The 18,657-nt window shown below is 36.1% G+C and overlaps 2 protein-coding genes across 3 annotated transcripts in view; one reads left to right on the top strand and one right to left on the bottom strand.

The window, feature by feature from the left end:
* Window positions 1–5,889: 5,889 nt before the first annotated feature.
* LOC107778692 (uncharacterized) lies at window positions 5,890–11,476 on the top strand. 2 transcript variants are annotated; one of them, XM_016598979.2, is made up of 3 exons: window positions 5,890–6,301; window positions 7,997–8,144; window positions 8,582–11,476. In XM_016598979.2, exons 2-3 carry the CDS (start codon window positions 8,024–8,026, stop codon window positions 11,050–11,052), a joined length of 2,592 nt encoding a protein of 863 aa, XP_016454465.1. In that variant the 5' UTR covers window positions 5,890–6,301; window positions 7,997–8,023; the 3' UTR covers window positions 11,053–11,476. The 2 variants fall into 2 exon arrangements, with proteins under 2 accessions (XP_016454465.1, XP_075111225.1); XM_075255124.1 differs by lacking the exon at window positions 5,890–6,301 and adding an exon at window positions 6,392–6,463.
* A 4,333-nt stretch (window positions 11,477–15,809) lies between these two features.
* Window positions 15,810–18,657, bottom strand: part of LOC107778693 (putative aarF domain-containing protein kinase At5g05200, chloroplastic) — a 29,229-nt gene continuing 26,381 nt past the window's right edge. Inside the window, exons 7-11 of the mRNA XM_075255123.1 lie at window positions 18,064–18,329; window positions 17,876–17,973; window positions 16,914–17,092; window positions 16,521–16,637; window positions 15,810–16,192 (exon numbers count right to left, since the gene is read on the bottom strand). Coding sequence (XP_075111224.1) covers window positions 16,019–16,192; window positions 16,521–16,637; window positions 16,914–17,092; window positions 17,876–17,973; window positions 18,064–18,329 — 834 coding nt within the window. The 3' untranslated portion in view covers window positions 15,810–16,018. The remainder of the gene's footprint in view (window positions 16,193–16,520; window positions 16,638–16,913; window positions 17,093–17,875; window positions 17,974–18,063; window positions 18,330–18,657) is intronic.

Genomic DNA, 18,657 nt, shown 5'->3' with positions numbered 1-18,657 from the left:
ATTTAAATTCCGGTGTTGCAACGGTTATGCATATCATTCTTGCAGGATATATAGGAATTCCCGGAGGTGTTTTATCCGCTCGTTCCGTTCCTTGATCTGTTTCTGTAAGGTTAGAACTAAATTTTGCAAATTAAAATTACCTGGTGTATCTGAACCTCCTGTTTCGGAACTGTTTCGTACAGATCCGTTATAATCAGCTCTAGTACAGATAGTTGCGGTACCAATATATCGATGTACATTCTCTATTTTTCTCTGCTTGTTACTTACATATCATTATCATGGATATTCTTCCCTTTTTATTTTGCATGGTACGCCATCTCCAACTTGGTTGTCCTCAACTGTGTTGATTGGTAATTTTGGCCATGATGAAAGTTTAAATTGAAAACAAGCGAATATTAACAAAATTTGTTACTATCTTTGGATGAATAGCAAATTTGCTTGAGTTCCCGGTAACGGAACCAAACTGTTTAACCCAAAAAATGGTTTTCAAGGTCAAAACAATAATTTTATATGACGAGCCACAAGCAACCGATTTAATCCGAAAGATATAAAATTTTGTTAATACAACGTGATAGAGAGGTGGAAAATAAATTCAATGATAGATAATATAATAAAAATAAAGCAGAGAAGAAAGAATTCTTATTGAATGATCCTTGATAGGATAATGAGCCGAACAGAGCTTGAAGGGCCGAATTATGGCTAACTTGGGAGCAAGATGCTATGAATTACAATGTATAAAATTGTAGAGAAGAAAATTAGATTTCCCTGATGGTAGTAAAAGTATGTCTATTTATATGGCTAAATCTAAGTAACTAGTCTCCTTGAATTATGGGTCCATTATGAGCATTTACTCAATCCATCCATTACTTTTGGAAGACTTGTAACAGCTCTTGAATTTTGGGTCCATTATGAGCATTTACTCAATCCATCCATTACTTTTGGAAGATTTGTAACAGCTGTGTAAATGCTGAAATTCCGTAACTGATGAGTTAATTCCGTAAATAATGAGTCAATCTCGTGCCTGTTGAGTCAATCTCGTGCCTGTTGAGTCAATCTCGTGCATGTTGAGTCAATCTCGTAATTGATTGCCTTGTTCTGACCGTTACAATCATTTATTGCATTTATTAATAATTGATTTGTAACTGATGGTGTAATGATGGTAAATCCCATATAATCCGGGATTAATTTATTCCTTCCTCATTTGTAATTATGAGATATTCTCCCGCGCCTGATCTGGGCTATTTCATGATGATCAGTTCCGGGACTAACATGCACGGTATGAGTATGTTCGGTCCCGGGGGTGTTTAACATATCATCTTTACATGTCATTCTTCACTTTTCTTCAAACTTTACTAATACGTGTCGCCATTTAATAGACCCACATGGCGAGTCTAATATTCACTAATACACTTTCTCCATCTCTTGATCTAGATTTTATTGTGTTTAACTAAGATTGACCTCATCTTTATCATTATTTGTTTTAATCATAAAGGTTTGACATCTTTTGTTCAAACAGGAAGAAAAAAGGTGTTCATTTGTCACCAATATGATTTTAACTGCATACAAATTGGATATGCCAATATTATTATAACTTACTAATTACTTAAATCTTAACAATGGGAGTAATAACTCATGTTAATGCCTAACTATTAAGCATGAGATTAACACCCTCGTTAAAAACCTCTTATTAAAATTCACAGTTCTACGACTAATAGCCCGTTTGGCCAAGCTGCAAAAATCAGCTTATTTTGAGAAGTGTTTTTTTCAAAAGTGCTTTTCTCAAAAGTACTTTTGGTGAGAAGCAGTTTGTGTTTGGCTAATTAGTTTGAAAAGCACTTCTGAGTAGCAATTAGTGTTTGACCAAGTTTTAAAAAACTGCTTCTAAGTGTATTTTTCTCAAAAGTGCTTCTCAAAAAAGTGCTTTTGGAGAGAAGCTACTTTTTTCTGCTTCTCCAAAACTGCTTCTGCTTCTCCTCAAAAATAATTTTTTTCCTCCTAGAAGCTTGGCCAAATACCTCAAATTGAGGCCAAAAGTGCTTTTGGCAAAAAAAAAAAAAAAAATACTTTTGGCCAAAAATAAGCTTGGCCAAACAGGCTATAAATCTACTTATTTCCTATGATATTGAGTCCAAGTTGAGGTTAAGATTAAATGAGTGGGAAACAAAAATCAAGTTGTTTGGGTGACAATTAAAAAACACATAAAAATATTATGAATACCTAATGCATTAATCCTTTCAAACATCGTGCTTCAAAAGTTTTTATCCATAATATCCTCTAATAAGATCTCCATATATATACTAAAAGGTTGGACTACAACTCTACAGGAGACAAAGAAAAGCATGGAGCACTAATTCAATTACTTTAGTTATGTAACCATTTGAATCCAGTACTCTTAACGTGAAGCATAAATTTAGTATAAAAATTTACAGAAAAAAGCATAAAATTTACTAAAATTATACCAATAAAATAATAAATATAAACTCATAACATTAAAAATATAATATATTTAATATTAAGAGTATTAAATAATGAGCCAATAAAGTTTATATCTTGAATCCTCATCTCCTCTGATTAACCATTAAACAAGTAATTATCCTAACTTAATCTTGCCCCCAAAGTCAATTAAGTGGACAAGGATCGTCATGACAGCAAAAGCATGCTGTCATCCTCAAACTCTCATTTCTCTTGGCCAGACGGCAGAATCTTATTGGTTGATCTACATTCCAGGCTGGAGGTCGTTGGCTCAAACGCAGAGTCCCATTTACTGCTCACCGCTCTTTTTAAATTTTGGCCCCGTCCTATCAATTGGCTCGCCAAGTGGGGTCCATTTCTGTGGGATCCATTGCTGAGAGACCAAAAGTCGAAAAACTGTAAAAGATTAAGGCTGAATACACGTGGAGACACTTAAAGTTGGCACGATTTTTCATTTAGACACTTGAATTTATGGGTGTTTTTAATGAGCACGTACATTACATGAACTTTGTTCAAATTAGGAACTTCTTGCTGAGTTGGCATATAAAGTGAGTTTCACCCAATACAGGCACTTGAAGAGCCCAAAAAAAAGATTTTTTCTTCCTTTTTTTTTGTCTTTTTATTTTCCTTCTTCTTCTTCTTTATGTCCACCACCATTTCCACAATTGCCTCCTCCGCTTTCACCATTTCCTTCTTTATCAGTATCACTACTCATATCCAATTGAAGACTCTCAGTTACCAGCTAGCTTAGGGATAGAACTCCAGGAGACACCAAATTTGTGATATAGTTACACAATTTCTCATTTTCTTTTGGTGACCATAATCCTTTCCTTAGCTTCTGCTTCACACAACAAGAATGGCGCCCCATTTATTTGACTGTTGCAGCCTTAGAGTATTTCTGCATCTAGCTTTCAACAGTTACTACTTGTCTTATAGCTGAAAATTTCATCGCCACAAAATCCTCCGCCACCCTCCTCTTTAACCCCCATCGCCGAACCCTTCTTCTTCACCCTTTCCATCTCCAGCCGTCACTCTTCTCCAAGAGCAGCCCCCTATTGATTAAAACTAAAATGAGTCCGAGTTCTTTATTTCAAATCGAAACACCATTAATGGGGTCTTTAAAAAGCTTGAAGGTTTAAAATGAGTTACTTGATTTGATGAAAGTTTGTGAAATTAATGTTGGGGTTGCCTTCGGGTTGTATTGGGGAATCTTTAGATCAAGTTATAACAAATTTGGAGGAGTTTCTCTTAAAAGTTTGGATTAAAATCTTGGTTGGAACAAGAACATACATGAAGATAGTGAAGAACACCAAGAACACACATTAATAGATTTAACATAGTTTTTTCTTTCTTTTTTAACTCAAAAAGATATATGTCCTCATTTTATTCGTCATTCGCCACATCAGTAGCGAGTGTATTGCACACACTTTGTAAGATTCACTAATAGTCAAAAGTGTGTCTAATTGAAACAAAGTTCGTGTAATGTGCGTGCTCATTAGGAACACTCCTAAGTTCGGGTATCTAAATGAAAAATCGTGTCTAACTTTAAGTGTTTCCGTATGCATTCAATGTGAAAAGGAAAAGGCAAAAGAGAAACTACTGTGAGCTTTACAGCTAGCGCTGGTTGGACCAACGACCGCCACGTGTAAAATTCAGGTTGCAAGATTTTAGCGCTTCGTCAACGACCATTTCATGCCGAGTTTTTATGAATTCCTCGCCGAGTTGGAACGTTGACTCAGTTGCAAAGCCTTCTCTTATCCTTACTTTTGTCCTTCCCCTCATTCTCTCTCTCTTTCTTATTTTTTGTGGGTTTCCAACACATGTTAGATATTCCTATTAGGCCCGTTTAAATCTAAATTATGCCGAAAAGTTTTATATTAGGGGTAAAATATTTCTTAACAAAATCGATTTTATACTCATGGTTCGAACCCGAAACTTTTGATTAAGGATGAAAGAATGCTTATCACTCCACCAAAACCATTTGTTGATCTCATTCTCTTATCGTTAACAAAGTAATTTCTTTCTCATTTTAATTTTTTCATTTGGAATTTGAGTTCTTTATTTAATGACTTGCTAAAAATATATAGATTAGCATTATAATCATATTGGCAGAAAAAACCTTCTTTTGTAGGCATTTGATTGGTAGATTTTAGCTTCTTGTTGATTTTTGGGTTCCAAAATTTTTATACCATCCACAAAATAGAAATTGAATAATAATTCCATGAAAATGAGGTGGTCCTAACACAGAGTTTTGCCAATTGTGGTATATATTTGTTTAGTTAATTAATAATGCAATCTTTAGATGAAACGAAAATGACTTGAGAGGCTATTTTCTAAATTAGGCCCTACACTCCCAAACAACACGTAGAAAAGTTGAATTAGGGCTCTTCTTAGCATTAATTTCTTCATTTTTCATTGACTGGATTTGGTGAAAAAGAAAAACATTACTATAACAATCATCTTTTAACTTTTAACTTAGCTAGCGCAAATATAAGAAAATTACTATTAATAAAGATGGGTATTAAAATTAGCGCAGAGAGATGGCTGATAAAAAATGTATATAAGTTATCTATAAATTAAAAATGGATTTCATTAATCAATATTTATAAATTTATCAGTGTAGATTTTTTTCTTTTAAAATCTTTTCGATCTTAAAGACATAAATTATGGCAATTCTTAAGTGCGAATGTGCAATGACCTCAAGCATGCATGATAAGAAAACATGGAATGATGGCTTTATTATAGCATCTCAATTTCTGATTAAAATAGGAAAAATGACATTGTATAGCCGCTGTAAAAATAATAGCCAAAAAAATATATATTGTATGTTTTATACAAAAATTAGACAAGTTTTATACACTTTTTCGGCTACAAGATGTAAATAGTTTCTGGCAAGGACTAAAAGTGATAATACCCCATTAAAATACTGGTCCATAACTACTTTTTTAGCTACAAAACCAAAAAGAAAATTAAGGAAAAGGAAGAAGTTGATCTTTTTGTTGTTAATTTTCTTTTATACACTGTTCAGTATCTATTTAGAACCTGATTAATTCAGATTCACGCCAACCTATTAAAGAGGAAAATATTTGTGACTAAAAAAATTATATTCCCACGATTCGAATCAGGAACTTCTAACGGAAGAGTTTGATCTTGAAATAAAAATTATTCTCTTTGTTCATTTTTAGTTGTCCACTTTTGACTTTGTATTCTCTTAAAGAAAAATAAATGAAATACATATTTTACAATTTTATTCATAATAATGATAGCATTTTTAAAAAAATTTAAAAAATAATTTGAGGAATGAATAGTTAATGATAATGGTAAAATATGAAAAATATATTTTTAATATAGTAAACAAGCAAAAGGGACGAAAAAAGTAAGTAATAAAAATAACTATGAAATGAAATAAAAATAAGAGGAAGGTCGTGGTATTATTATGTGTATAATAACATGGCACTTCACCTGTCTTACTATTCGGCTTTAAATATTTCATGAAACTAGGCGCCGACTCCAACTTCCTCTTTCCTTTATCTGTTATCTTGTTTCTTCTGTTCACAACAAAGAATTACTATTATACTTATGATTTTGCATACACACAGAAAGAAGAAAGATTTAAGTATTGGACAACAAAGGAAGAGAAAAACAGCGTCATATAAACGACTCGAGAATTGGACTTACGGGTTGACAAGCTTCTCTTACACGGCAGGGTAGACTTTTCTCTCCTCCCACAAAAGAAAAAGAAGAAAAGAAGAAGAAGGGTATTGATAATATTACAAGTAGAGCAATACTAAAGATCTACATAAATTTCTTACACCCAATTTCTTGCTAGGTTCGTATATCTCATTCCTCTGACTCATTTCTCTAATTCCCATCTTTGGTTTTTTAATATAATTAGTTTATGAGCAAAGTATATGAAATGGGTTGGGTATATGTGTTTTTTTTTCACAATTTGTTTTGCTGCTGTTAAGCTTTTTTTAACTGTGGAGAAAAGGTATATATGTCTTGTTAATGAAGCCATTATTATGTGGCTTGGTGAGTTTCAGTTTTTATGATCTGGTAATGGTCTTTAATAGAGTGGCCTTCAATTGAATTTTGTGTGTGTGCGCGGTTTGCTCTACAAGCAATTTTGATCCTTGTAGATTACTAAGCTTGAATTTTCCTTCATAATTAGCTGCTATTAATTTTTTTTTGGGTTTAATTAAGAGTTTATAATAATCTGCATATATCATTCTTTTGTTTTGTTGAAAGTTGGTTTTATATCTTCTTTCTTCTTGAGTGCGAAGAGAAGGTACTATCACAGAGTAGCATATGCTGGTATAAATGTGAGCTATAAACCATCTATAGTACTATAGTAGTAGTATATATTAATCCTTGCTTTTCAACTTTATTAATTACCTGGTATCCTAGATTAATCAGGACCTTCACTTAACCAAAATGATCTCTGGTGTTGTATATTATTGTTTTAGCACGGTATTAACAACGGACTTTTCGAAAAAATTGAGCAGCTAATATTTTTAGGACTAAAATCTATTTGACAAATTGGGCTTTTCTTTAATCCATTATATCTTTCTGGTTAAAATCTTACAAAATGACTTCAGTTTATGGGTGCGATTGATTGTAAGAATTGACATGTTATTGGTTCATATTTATCAGATAAAATAACAGGAAGTTATGTTCAAACTTGCAGGATGTACTCGATGAATTTACATATTTTTCATTTTGTGTTGTCCTTGTCTCTGCTGTCCCTTTTAGCTAAAGAGTGACCATGTTGGTAATTACTATGTAGTTCCTCTGCACTCTCAAGAATCTCTTACTTGCTAGTACTATTTATGCCTCGTTAATATCTTGAAGACGGGCTTGTTTGTGTTTACAACTACAACATTAGGCATAGATGGAACATTATACCTGAAACTATGCGTACTGCCTATAAGGAAAAGGAGAAAATAAGAGAACCTTCTTCTCCTTGATATATTTGGGTTAAACAAGGTGTCTGACTTTTTTCTGTTTCATGAGAATGAGAGTTTTTCTGGATGCATAATGGCTAGCCTCTATTCTTTTTTTTTACCTATTTATTGAATTCAAAATGTTCCCTCGAGCTTTTTGCTGCTATATGCTACCATTTAATTTTCTGGATACTTGCAAGATCCATTCCTCCACTTTAATGAAATATTAGCTAATCGGTCCAAGTTATGGACTGTGTATTAGTCTGGTATTCTTGTTCTTATAGAAATTACTGAGTTCCTCTATCACTTTTTAGATGTATCTTCCAATCCCAGAAAAGGAAATTTGAAATATGAATCAACAATTTGAAAAAATTGAATTATTGCTAGTCTTCTGGGTTTATCTTGAACAGTAACACAATCATAATATCTATGACTCATAAAGTATTTGCTAAGAGCAAGAAAAAGAATGATCCAAGTCATTTCATTTGTCTGATTGTGTATCACAGTAACAATTCAAGTGGTTTCAGCTATGAGTGTTTACATTATGTGACAGATCTCTGATTCTCTACCACGTCTTGCAGTTTTGGTTGCTGCTAAACAGGAGTGATATGAGTAGTCAAATGAACACTAAAGTTCGGTTGGTTAGATGTCCCAAATGCCAGTTAGTTCTTCCGGAGTTAGCAGAGGTTCCTGTCTACAAGTGTGGGGGATGTGGCACAATTCTCCAAGGTAATTTTTCTTTCCATGTATATTTACAATTTTATTTGTTAATCGCAGTTCGGTAAGCTCCTATTATGTGCTGGGTCCAGGAAAGAGTTAGACCATATTGGGTCTATTGTGTCAACCTTAGCTTGCATTTTTTACAGAAATTGCTTCCACGGCTTGAACCTACATGGCGACAACTCTTACATTGTCCAAGGTTATCATTCTATGTAAATACATATGGTGTCAGGAAAAGATCTAGTCACATATTCGCGCATCTCTTCTTTTCTTTTTCATTTATTTACTATTTTAGGGAGGGTGTGTTAGGTTTGCGTTAGGTTTGTGTTAGTTACGTCAATAGAATTAAATAACTAAATTTTAAATGAGTGATTAATTCTCAAAAAAAGATGAGTGATTATGGTTTAAGTTGAAATGACTTTCTCACAAATTTATCTTGGATGCAGCTAAGAACAGGAAAAGAGCTCCAATAAAGAACAACGGACTTGATCAGAAAGAAATAAGCAGCGCAAGTGAAGAAGCTTCTCCTCCTTCGAATGGAGATGCTTCACTGAACGAGTCCGATCAAAGGGGTGCTGAAGACTGTAACAAGGATCTACCTCGACTGATAAATTCCCCCAATGAGCTTCCACGCTCTTCTGGGCTTAGCTGTCTTGAGAATGAAGATTCTTTATCCAAATCTGAAGAACATAAAAGAGATGAACACAGTTGTGCTTTGGACGAAAAGACAGAACGATATGAACACCAAAAAGAGTTCTCAGGAGGAGAAAACTTTTCCAATAGACTTTCTAGCTCAGGTCAACTTACTTGTGATGAATTGGGAAGTCCGATCGTTGAAGCCAAAGAAGATGCAGAGTGTTCAGCCATTGAAGAGAGAGAGCAACTGGAGCTGGATAAAGACACTGGATGTCCAACCCCTGAAACCAAACAAGATGCCGAAGGTTTAGCCCTTGAAGCGACGGAACAACTGGAATTGGATGAAGACAACTTCCTTGTGGATCACTGCACTGTAAATGATCAAAATGAAAGTGGAGTTAACCAAAAGAGGCTCAACTCCATGAGTTCTACTTATTTTGAATGTATCAACCACAGAGATGAGTTAGCCCGTGATGGCATTGAGAAGCAGTTATCTGTATGCTCTGACATGTACCAAAGTCTTTTGAATGAAAGCATCATAACAGACACTTTGATGTCTACTGATCATGAGCAGTTAGAGCAATTTCAAAAAGAGATTCCCTCAGGTTTTGACCGTATAAGCTCTATGGATACGTTAGAAAATTCTGAGCCTCCTGTTAATCTCAGAAATATGATCAAATCTCCAACACACAGAAGTTACTATGCTTACGATGGCAGTGCATCTTCATGTGATGAGGATGATCATTTACTTAATCAGTTCCATCAGCAACCTAAAAGAAAGTTTAGCTCTAGCGAGTTTCATTTGGATGATAGATGCCGAGTAAACAACACAATGAGCAGCGAGTCAAAGATAGTACAGAATGCGATGAACTTGTCCACAGCATTACCAGGAAGGAGACATCACGCTACAGCAGGGAGCAACTGGAGTCCTGACAAATGGCCTCCATCTAGGAAACATGGTCAGGCCTCCGGAAGTAGGATGAGATTGGACAAGGATGAGCAAACCACAGCATTTCCGTTTATTCCAACCAGTTCTCACACAGGACATAACCTTGGAAACCCTTCAAATTATCGGAATAATATGGCCCACAATTCTAGTCTTCATCCATCCAGAATTCCCTCAAATTCAGAACCAGACAAAATAGAATTGTTGAGAATGGTTTATGAACTTGAAGATCAATTGCGCCAGACACGCATTACTAAAAGTATGGCCAACAGACGGTTTTCTGCAGAGGTAACGAGGGCTGAAGAGTATACCCCCTTATACTATGATCAGTTTTTGGCAGATGGTGAAGTAAGTGCTGATTTGAACTATTCGAGATATCCTGTAAGATGCAGTCATGGAAAAGGCTGGCCGCAACAACGTAAAAGCTCCAGAATACCTTTTTCTGCAGAGGCTGCACATTACAGGCACCAAGCTGATTGCCTGTGTTTACACTGCTCCCCTCAGGTCCGGCATAGCTCAGAACAGTTGCATCCTTCAGTTTGCTATAACAAAGGTCGCCGGGTTGCCTATTCCAGCTGTAACTGTTGCAATCACCTCCAGTCTACTTCTTCAAGTCCTCAGCATTACTCAAGCTCCGAGTATTCCCGATGGGACCATGAGACAAAATCTGATGATAGGAGGCACAAAGATCATGAGATGAAGAAACTATACCTGCGAGAAAAATACTCAAAGATGCGTCATCTCCGACCAGTAGCTGGTGGAGCGCCAATAATTGCTTGTTACTATTGCAGCGAACTCCTACAGCTGCCTGCGGACTTTCTTTTTTCCAAAAGGAGATGCCATCAGCTTAGATGCAATTCTTGTAGAAAGGTTTTGAAGTTTTCTCTCCAAAACCAAACACATGTAGTCCCATTCTATGCAGAGGCTTTAGCTCCTCCACCAAGTGAGGTTGATGACAACACTGATGCTGTTGATCGACAGAATCTGGCATCCGCATATCATTTTAATTCTTGTCCGCATACTGATCCGATATCTTGTTCTGATGATTTGGGACCGTCTTTCTGCAGAAGTTGCTCTACTGAAGGGGAGTCTTCGTTACCTCCAATTCAACCTCTTGTAAGGAAATCTTTCAACAGAGAGATATCCTCTAGCAGTTCAGGTAGAAAAATGAAATCTGTTTTGAGGGAACCTCACAGGGAATCACCAGGGCGTTCGGCTAAGATGTCTAAGTGGGGAAAAGGAACTTCAGAAATTAAGGAAGTTCAACCATCTGGAGGCTCTCCCCTTCATCGGCTAATGGGTTATTCTTCGCCAAGTGAGGTCATACATTGGTGACTGGATCAACTTTCAGGAAATGAACCAAGATTCAAAAAGAAAGATGCAGGTCATTAGGCAACAAAGTGCAAAAGATCCAGCAACTTTTATTAGATACTTAAATGTGAAGGGGTTTTCTTGGAACAGGTTTCTTGGTGGTAAAGATATACCTACAGAAGATGTTGAAACACAAACAATATTCCATTTAGGCTCATCCGTGTGAATATCCTGAGCAAGGAGATTATATCATTTCCTTATAGTTTTTATTTTTTAGTTTTTCACTTTCCACACTGTGTACAGGTGAACCAAAGTGGCAGCTTGTTGGTTATATAGCAATTTGAGGTGTTCATGGATAGAAGAGTCTGGTACTTTTTGATTTCCAGTTATTTGTGTGATGATAATGAATATGTATTTAGAATAAAGGACATATTCCTGAGTTTTTTTTTCTTTAGTTCTTTTTATCTTTAAGATTGCTTTCTTTTCCACTCCTCACCTTATTCTTTTGTAACTACAAAATGAGCTCGCAAAGACTTGCTGGTTTGAATGTGAATTGTAGTAGGTTGCAGTTTGTCTCGTCTATAATTAATGATGGATCGCAGTCAGGTTTGGTGGTTCTTAGTTAGGACTGCCTGCCTAATTGGAACTGGATTTAGGACCAAATGGTTAAAAAATCATGGAAAACTCATAACATGCCATTTTTGGGGGGTTTTCACTTTTAGCCCGCGCCAGAAACTATTTATATTTGGTAGCCGAAAAAGTGTATAAAATTTGTATAATTTTTAAATATAACATACAGTGTGTGTATATATATATATGAGATTCTTGAGCTTGTCAAATCATACCAGTTGAGTACTTTCATTACAAAAGTGGGTCATTCTTTTATCTTAGTTCCAAAATTTAGTTGATGTTTGATATAGGTAGTTGCATAACACCTTTGTCCTCTGTCGACCTGAACCATGATTACATGATACTCGAGCGATGGCTAGACAGCCTAGATATTACGCAGTTAGACTGCATTTCTCTAGTGAAACCAATGTGCTTAAGTGAACTAAAAATATAGTCTCATCTTATATTCCCGTGGCATGTCAAATTTGCTAGTTTGCCTCTGTGTAATTCTAGAAAAAATTGAATATTTAGCACTAGCTCCGTTTCTGTATGTGACACACTTTAATTTTTCAAGATCCAATATGTTCATATTTTTAGGATACCTGACTTCCTCATTGAAAATGAACCCTTGTGTTTGTGATTTAACACGATTGTAGGCATACAAAATTTATTGAATTTAAATTTAATAAGTAATTTGGATTATATTTTAAATATATTAGTCCAAATAAATATTTTGGGCTAATATAATTGGATTAATTATATATAAGTCCAATATTGTTGGGCTAGCCCATTTAATTGGGGTAAAGTGATGAACCCACTTCATTAAACCCAAGATGTCACCTTCCTAGAGGCACAGTTTGGTGCCACGTGTCAAATGATGTGGCGCGCCAAGTCAAGCGGAAGAGCCAATAGGACCATGCCACGTGTCAAAATGACAAGGCATGCCCAGTCACACTGAAAGGCCAATGAAATCGCGCCACGTGTGCAAGTGAATGTCCTGGCCAATCAAATGCGGCCATGTCACACTTCAATTTGATTGATCGGAAATAGTTTGTTTTTATCATGACTCCTCCCTTCCACAACTATAAATAGGGGTCTTCGTAACTCAGAAAAGACACCAAAAGTTATAACAAGAAGCAAGAGGGAGCTCGTGGATCAAACGCTGCAGATTTCTCTAAAAGCTACAAGCATTCAAGTGTTCTAAAGATTAAAAGATCAAGACGGAGATTCAAGAACAAGCTTCAAGCCCTTGGATTAAAATACGTCAACATTCAAGAACAAGCTGCAAGCCCTTGGATTAAAAATACGTCAAGATCAAGATCAGGCCTCAAGCACTTAGATTAAAATAAAATAAAATTCAAGATCAAGCTCAAAGGCCCATGAATTTATTTATTATTGAAAAGAAGAATCAGAGGATTTATAGAGGTTGTAACACTCAAATATTTGAAATAAAATACTACAATTGTTGCGATATTTTCGGTCTTGATTTTATTTTCTCGACGCAAATTTATTTTGTTTGCAACAAATTTATGCAGAGAAAAATAAAACTGCAATCACAAATAACTATAAAGAAAAAAGGATTTTATTGATAAACATTGCAGGTTACAGCTCTATTTATCCCTTGATTCTTTCCTTCGATTTATTCCACGTGATTCGAGGGCCTTAACGGCGTATTTCTCGAACGTAGGACTTTTAGCAAGACTTATTTGGCATGTCTTTGATCTCTTAATGAATATTCCGAGATATTCATGGAATTTCGGAGATCTCACATCTGATCTCTTTGTGCATATTCCGAGAGTTTATGGAATTGTTGAGATCCTCTTTGAAGGACATATGTAGCCTTATTTATAGGCATGAATTAGGGTTTGGGTGGAGTAGCCACTAAGTAACCCTAATAGACTCCTAATATTTCAAGAGTTATCTTGAATTTAGGATTTTTCTTGATCTGTTAAAATTTCAGTATCTACAAATGCCCCTTACTTCAAGGTTTGTCGAGGTGTAGGCTTGCTAAAACTTGAAGACGACACTTGAAGTACCCAACCATCACAATAGATAATCTTGCAACTTGAAGTTTTTGATTTGCAGGAGGAAGAGATGAAGGGCATGACTGGTCCCACTGGGCGTGCCAATTTGTTTGTAACAAATTTATGCAGAGAAAAATAAAACTGCAATCACAAGCAACTATAAAGAAAAAAGGATTTTATTGATAAACATTGTAGGTTACACCTCTGTTTATCCCTTGATTCTTCCCTCCGATTTATTCCACGTGATTCGAGGGCCTTAACGGCGTATTTCTCGAACGTAGGACTTTTAGCAAGACATATTCGACATGTCTTTGATCTCTTAATGAATATTCCAAGAATTTCATGGAATTTCGGAGATCTCACATTTGATCTCTTTGTGCATATTCCGAGAGTTTATGGAATTGTTGAGATCCTCTTTGAAGGACATATGTAGCCTTATTTATAGGCATGAATTAGGATTTGGGTGGAGTAGCCACTATGTAATTCTAATAGATTCCTAATATTTCAAGAGTTGTCTTGAATTTAGGATTTCTCTTGATCTGTTAAAATTTCAGTATCTACAACGATATAATCGTTTTTCGGAAGTAAGATACAGAGATTCACACAACTAGGAAATTAAAATGCAAGGGATTGATGAAAGTTTAAAATTATTTCCAAAGATTGGCAAATTCTTAGAAATTGTGGTAAAATAGACAATCTTTGTCTAGAAAGCAGCAAGTGGCGTGGCTTAAAATGAGGGCAATGTAGCATATGTGGAATTGAGGCATCAAGCTCCATTGGTCTAATGTTTTCAAACAGGTAGTTGTTATGAAGTTCTCTTTGAGTCCTGTGTGACAAGAAGGTACCACTAAAACTTAAAGGTAAGTTCTATAGAGCGGTGATTAGACCTGCCATGCTGTATAGGGTTGAGTGTTGGCCAGTCAAGAATTCTCATATCCAGAAGATGAAAGTAGCCGAAATGAGAATGCTGAGATGGATGTGTGAGCACACTAGACTAGATAAGATTAGGAATAAAGATATTCGGGAGAAGATGGGCGTGGCTCCCATAGAAGACAAGATGCGGGAAGCGAGGCTTAGATGGTTCCGGCACGTGCGGAGGAGAAGTCAAGATGCCCCGGTTAGGAGGTGACGGTTGGCTTTGACGGGTACGAGAAGAGGTAGAGGGCGACCTAAGAAGTATTGGGGTGAGGTGATCAGGCAAGACATGACGCGACTTCAGATTTCCGAGGACATGACTCTAGATAGAAAGGTGTGGAGGTCGAATATTAGGGTTGATGGTTAGGAGGGAGTCGAGTGTTTTTCTTTCTTCGTATCGGGGGTGGGGCTAGCCTGTTAGAGTGTTGTCTTTGATTATTAGTGGTGCAAGTTTGTGTCCACACTATTTTTCCCTTTTTTTATATAGTACAGTGGCTCTATTACTGGTTGTTGTTGTTGTTTTTCCATCTAGTTTTTGTTTCCTACGATGCTTATATTATCTTTATGATTTTTGTTGTTGTCACAAATTCTATTGTCTATTTTCGTCTTCTTGAGCTGAGGGTCTATCGGAAACAGCCTCTCTACCCCTCCGGGGTAGGGGTAACGTCTGCGTACATTCTACCCTCTCCAGACCCCACTTGTGGGATTCTACTGGGTTGTTGTTGTTGTTGTGTGTGTGTATACATATATTTTTCGGCTATTATTTTGAGAGCGGCTATGCAGTGTCATTTTTCTCTCTTTTTTTTTCTTTTTCTTAGCCCGGTGCACTAAGCTCCCACCATGCGCGGAGTCCGGGGAAGGGCCGGACCACGATGGTCTATTGTACGCAGTCTTACCCTGCATTTTTGCAAGAGGTTGTTTCCACTGCTTGAACTCGTGACCTCCTGGTCACATGGAAATAACATGGCAATAACTTTACAAGTTACGCCATGACTCCCCTTCCATAACCTGCCATTATAAAAAATAAAAATAAAAATTATATAAAGAACAAACAACCTTGTAAGCTACATTCGCATCATCTTGAGGCACTTTCATCAAAAACCATGGAAGTTAACCGATTGGTAATGCAAGGATATCTGAATATGAAATGTCCTTGTTGCAAAGAAACCGAAGGGACTTAATATAGAACTGACAACCGTTCACTGTCCGTTGAAAAGGTCTAAATGTTTAGAGTTGATCAGTAACATTAGTGTATCAGCTTCTTTCATCCCCAAAAAGAGGGTATATGTCAACCAGCAGTTTACACGATGCTATTAAAATATGATAGATACAATGATTTTGTCCTCTATTGTGTAAAGTTGGTGTCAAAGTTTGGTATTATATACAGTATACTATAAAATCTCAGGATGTGCAACAATTTCTTGGGTTGCGACTTACAATTATCATTGGTATATGTTCCTTTGTCTTCGATCAGAGACAAGCTTTATCCTCCGATCTCGGTACATGTTCATATTTGGAGCTAACAATCTGGTGTATCGGTCAAAATAGAGAAGTTGCTTCAACAGAAGTGCAAACTCACGAGGAAATTTCAATCCGTAAGATTCACTAACTCTAACCTGCAAATATTGAAGAGAAAGGATCAGCTTTACAAAGACTAGGTGGGAAATAACAGCAAAAAAGTTTCTAGAATAAGAAATGAAACTCTTTTTCATTTCACATCCGATCAACTTAGTATTAGGACATTCTTGAGTACCAGAGAAAGAAGAAGAATAGGAGGGTATTGATCGTTCTAGACATAAGGCAGTTCCATGATTTTTATTAATCACGCAAACACAGAAAAGTGATAGGGTTTCTGATTTTAGTTATGTCATAATTTTGAAGCACAATGCCACAACTGTAGAAACGAAAATGTATAGTTTAATACTAGAGCTAAAATTGCTTTACCACGTCCACAAATAGAGCATTCATCTGCCTCTCATCAAATACTACATTGGCAGCGACAGCGGTTGCATTTGTATTTGTGTCCCTTGCAGCAGCAACAATGATTTCGGTATCCAAATCCTGTGTAGAAATAAAATATGGGTCAGAAAATGAAGCTCAGTCCAATGAAATCAAGATTTTGTAAGACTAATAACTTCTATTTCCCAGAAGAGCTTCCTCTCTCTTATCTTTTTACTTGTCTAGGATTTCAAACAAAGAGAGTTCTATAACAAGACATCCATCCTATCCGAACCCAAGGACAAGTATACACAGGAACCTTAAGAGCAGACAAGTCAAACAGCAGTATCTAAAATTTCATCAGAATCTACAGAATTTATACTGGATGTTACATTTTACCTGAATTGACAAAAATATTTTCTCCAAGTCGCTCGCAAAAGCCTTTGAATCCACATCCTTTCCAGTAGCACCCATGTCAATTAGAGCAGATGCCATCGACTCATAATCTTCAATTGCTATAGATTGCAGAAATACTTCCATAGCAGCCCATGTCTTTGGAGATATACGACCAACAATTCCTGCATTGAAAATCCTTAATTATTTTATATTTCCATTTGATTGGAAAAACTGTTAACAGGGAAGTTCTAACTCACTTGGAATGCCCATTTTTCGATATTTAACTTAAATTAGCATCCCACAACCCGACCATAGGAAAAACTTAATGTAGAGTCAGCACAAGATCAAGTGGTTAAATAAATCAAACTAGGTGGAAATAACATTCTCATTGGAAAACTAGAGCTAAATAACCTATTAAAGCTTGATCAGAAAAGAGACACAACGCAAGTATTCTGAATCCTTAATTAAGAAAAAGAACACACGACAACCAGTCAGCAGTTTCTCAATCAGCAAATGAGTCAGAAATTGCTTTGCTACCCAAGTTGATAAACTATTTGCAGCAAAAGTAGTTGGTGCTCCTAAGACTGCATTTCATTTATAGAGATATAAGCTTTTACAAAACATAACGTAGATAATAATATAGTAAGAACTTTGTGCAAAAATGGGTGTCTTGCTACATGGCAATTTAAACAATTATCCACTTAACTAAGCAGAATATCCGCTAGGTCATAAGTTCTATTTCTAGTGCATTTTCCTTCTTGCCTTTATCTGACAACTATTCTCTTGCACTTTATTTCTTTTAAATGATTCTCACGATGGCCTTGGGCTCAGATTAAAAAAAAAAAAAAGAATTATATATACTAGGAAGAAACACATAAAATTATGAAGTAGCTGACAACATTTGCCAAACCTAGTAGCCAAAAATGCCCAAAAGAAGGAAGGAAAGAGACGAGATGTATGGGTACCGAAGTCAAGGAACCCAATACGCCCATCACGTAGTTGCCACAAATTGCCAGCATGTACATCTGCGTGGAAGGATTCACAGGCGAGCAGACTTCCGAACCTGCATATGGGCCAAAGAAATCGAACTCTGCTGGTCAGAATAAACTGAACAAAAAAGCCAAACAGACTAAAACAAGAAAAGAAGTCTTACCAAACATTTAGGGCAGTAATAAGACTGGTCTCAGGACTAGATACCAGTGACTTAATGAAGTCTAAGTCCGTCAAAGGAACTCCATATAGCCTCTCCATTGTCAGAACACGCTTAGTACTACATAGAGGGTAGACTTTTGGAGCAGTGGCCTGCTTAGTAAGTCCCATGGCTTCTAAATACCTCCTGAATGACTCAACATTTGCAGCCTCCTTCTTGAAGTCAACTTCTTCTAGCATTGATTCTCGTATATCTTTGACAATGGCAACCTGTATAAAAGTTGCATGTTAGGAAACAAAAGCTTGACGCCATTACTTTGGGGCGGGATGGTGAGGAAGAGTGAGACAAATACAAAAGCAAAAATGTTATTTATACGGAAACATGCTCCAGTGTCCACAAGTTCACAACAACTAGTCATCAAAATTGAAATAGAGCAGCAAAGCAATAAATAACAATTAGAACCACAAAGAAGTATGATTCGAAAAATAGTAGTATGAAAGAAATAGATGCAACAGAACCATAGCTTCGACCTATTGGCAAAATCTATAGAACATTGCAATATGACAATGTATAATCCGACCAATGAGCTAAAAGGAT

Source organism: Nicotiana tabacum, chromosome 6 (genome assembly GCF_000715075.1).
Source record: "Nicotiana tabacum cultivar K326 chromosome 6, ASM71507v2, whole genome shotgun sequence".
In the NCBI taxonomy this organism is placed as follows: Eukaryota; Viridiplantae; Streptophyta; class Magnoliopsida; order Solanales; family Solanaceae; genus Nicotiana; species Nicotiana tabacum.
Note: the sequence above shows the minus strand (reverse complement) of the source record. Positions and strands in the feature narration are given on the sequence as shown.